Source organism: Aplysia californica, unplaced genomic scaffold (genome assembly GCF_000002075.1).
Source record: "Aplysia californica isolate F4 #8 unplaced genomic scaffold, AplCal3.0 scaffold00534, whole genome shotgun sequence".
Classification (NCBI taxonomy): domain Eukaryota; kingdom Metazoa; phylum Mollusca; class Gastropoda; order Aplysiida; family Aplysiidae; genus Aplysia; species Aplysia californica.
The window spans coordinates 375,394-377,810 of NW_004797804.1; the positions used below are offsets into that span (position 1 = coordinate 375,394).

General features: G+C 43.0%; 1 protein-coding gene across 1 annotated transcript in view; it reads right to left on the bottom strand.

Moving 5' to 3' along the window:
• Nucleotides 1-2,417, bottom strand: part of LOC101852264 — a gene marked incomplete in the record, with an annotated part of 30,371 nt that overhangs the window by 15,846 nt on the left and 12,108 nt on the right. The window contains 1 exon segment of the mRNA XM_013087020.2: nt 471-644. Within this exon segment, the coding sequence (XP_012942474.1) occupies nt 471-644 (174 nt within the window).

The following is a 2,417-nucleotide window of genomic DNA, read 5'->3' on the forward strand; positions in this document are numbered from 1 at the left end:
CACACAGACATACACACACAGACACAAACACACACACACATAACATACACACACACACAGATGCCCTCATACACACACTCACACTCACACACACTCACACACACACGCACACACAGACACACGCACAAACACACTCACAAAGAGACACACACAGATGCCCTTATACACACACTCACACACACACACACACGCACACACACACACACAAACACACACTCACACACACAAACACACACTCACAAAGAGACACACACAGATGCCCTTATACACACACTCACACACACACACACACGCACACACACACACACAAACACACACTCACACACACAAACACACACTCACAAAGAGACACACACAGATGCCCTTATACACACACTCACACCCACACACACACAGACACACACACACACACACACACACACACGCACACACAGACACACACACGCACACACAGACACACACACACAGACCTGCACTCGGTATACTGTATGAGGTTCATATAGCTAGGGAACACAGTGACACTCTCTATGTAGAAAGGAATCAGCACGTTGTCTCCCTTGAGTCGGTTACAGCACAGGCCAAGGCTGAACTGCTCCAGGCAAAACGGGTCGCTGACAAACGTTGGGGTGAGGATGATGATGATTCTGAGAAAGGGTAAAGGAGTAGAATATAAAATAATATATATATATTTCTTGTGACCTGTCCGGATTTTCGTTGCCGTTTTTCTCCATATTTTCTCCATTAAATTTATTTTTCCAGCTAGATAACGAATATTTTGACGATTCTTCGTGCCCCCTGTTAGATCCACCATTTCTGTACAGATATAATAAAAAAAATAAAGCATACTACTTTCATACAAGACTCAAAATTTAAGAAATCTCAAAGGCACCGGAAAATGGCGCAGTTTTATATATTTATGTAGTGTTCAACTCGATGTTCATTGTATACACATATAAAAATATACACCAGGTGACCCCAAAAAAACGTTACCCACGGAGACAGCCATAAAAATGGTTAAAATAGAGATAGAAATACAAGATTTCACAAACATACTTGGTCACCATCTGGATTTATTGTGACAAATTTACAAATAAAATTGTCAAGTTTGAAGGACGTCACAGCACATGCTCCATGTGACGTCCTTTTTGGGCGATAATACACGCTCTGAGGCGCTTGACGAAATTATCTTTGACATTGTCCATTTGATTCATGGGAATGACTCTGACGTTGGTGGTAGCATTGTCTCTCAGCTGCTGCTCGAGGATTTGAAAGTAACTGCGACATATTTTGTCCCTTAGGTACCCCCGAAGGTGGAAATGTAGGGGGGTTGACATCGGGACTGTGAGAAGCCAAGGGGTTCACTGTGCCACGACGGTTAAGTCTTTCGTCAAAGTGGTCCCTCAACCACTGAAGGACAGCTGTCGCCGTGAGTGCAGCACCACCATCTTGCACGAAATACTGCTCTGCTCTTACTTCCATTCCGACCAACCTCCCCACTGCTCTCCAAAACCAGGTCAACATCTTGAGGTAACGGTCGGAGGTGACCATGAGCGTGTCTCCATCTCCATCCATAAAGAAATATGGGCCAATGATGCTCTGGGGGCTCATGACAACCCAAGCAGTGACTTTCAAGTGGTGGAAATTTTGTTCGTACACTTCGTCAAGCTTTGAGAGTCCCGTAACATGTAATCTTTTTCATTATCATGTCCGTTCAGTAAAAGTGTGCCCGATCACTAAACCGTATTCTGCCCAGAAATGTCTCGTCGTCTTCAATCTCCTGAAGCAACCACCTGCACATTGTCACTCTGTCAGCGGCATTGGCATCGCTGAGTCTTTGATGTACCTGCACCTTGTACGGTTTAAACTTTAGATCGTACTTCAACATGCCCTGAACAGATTCTCTAGCAATAAGGAATTCAATACAATGGCGACGAAATGACTTTTTAGGTTCTTCCCTCACAGACTCCATCACCACTGCCACATTCTCTGGAGTGCGCACATGCATCGGTCTGCCACTGTGGGTGACCCTAGTTTTTGATCCCTTGTTTTTATTTTCAAAAGAACAATGTGACAATTGAAGTCAGCCACCTACTTAAGAATTGTTACTTTACTTGGTATTTTCTTATGGTCTTTGGCATTAATTCTGAACCATTTACAGAAGAGATTCCGTGCCTGCATAGGGGACTTTGTTTTTATTTAAGTTTCAACCATAAAAATAAGGTGTTCAACAGTGAACTATATCTTTGGAGTAGCCATGGCTGCTGTCAAGATATTGTTGTTTTTGTTACGTATTTCTCCTTCAGGATGTTTTAGCTTGCTTCCTGTAAATTTCCGTATAAATTGTGCACTTTGGTGGAGAGTTATAGGCTCTTCCATGGGTAAAGTTTTTTTTTGGTCAGTAGGGATATATATATATA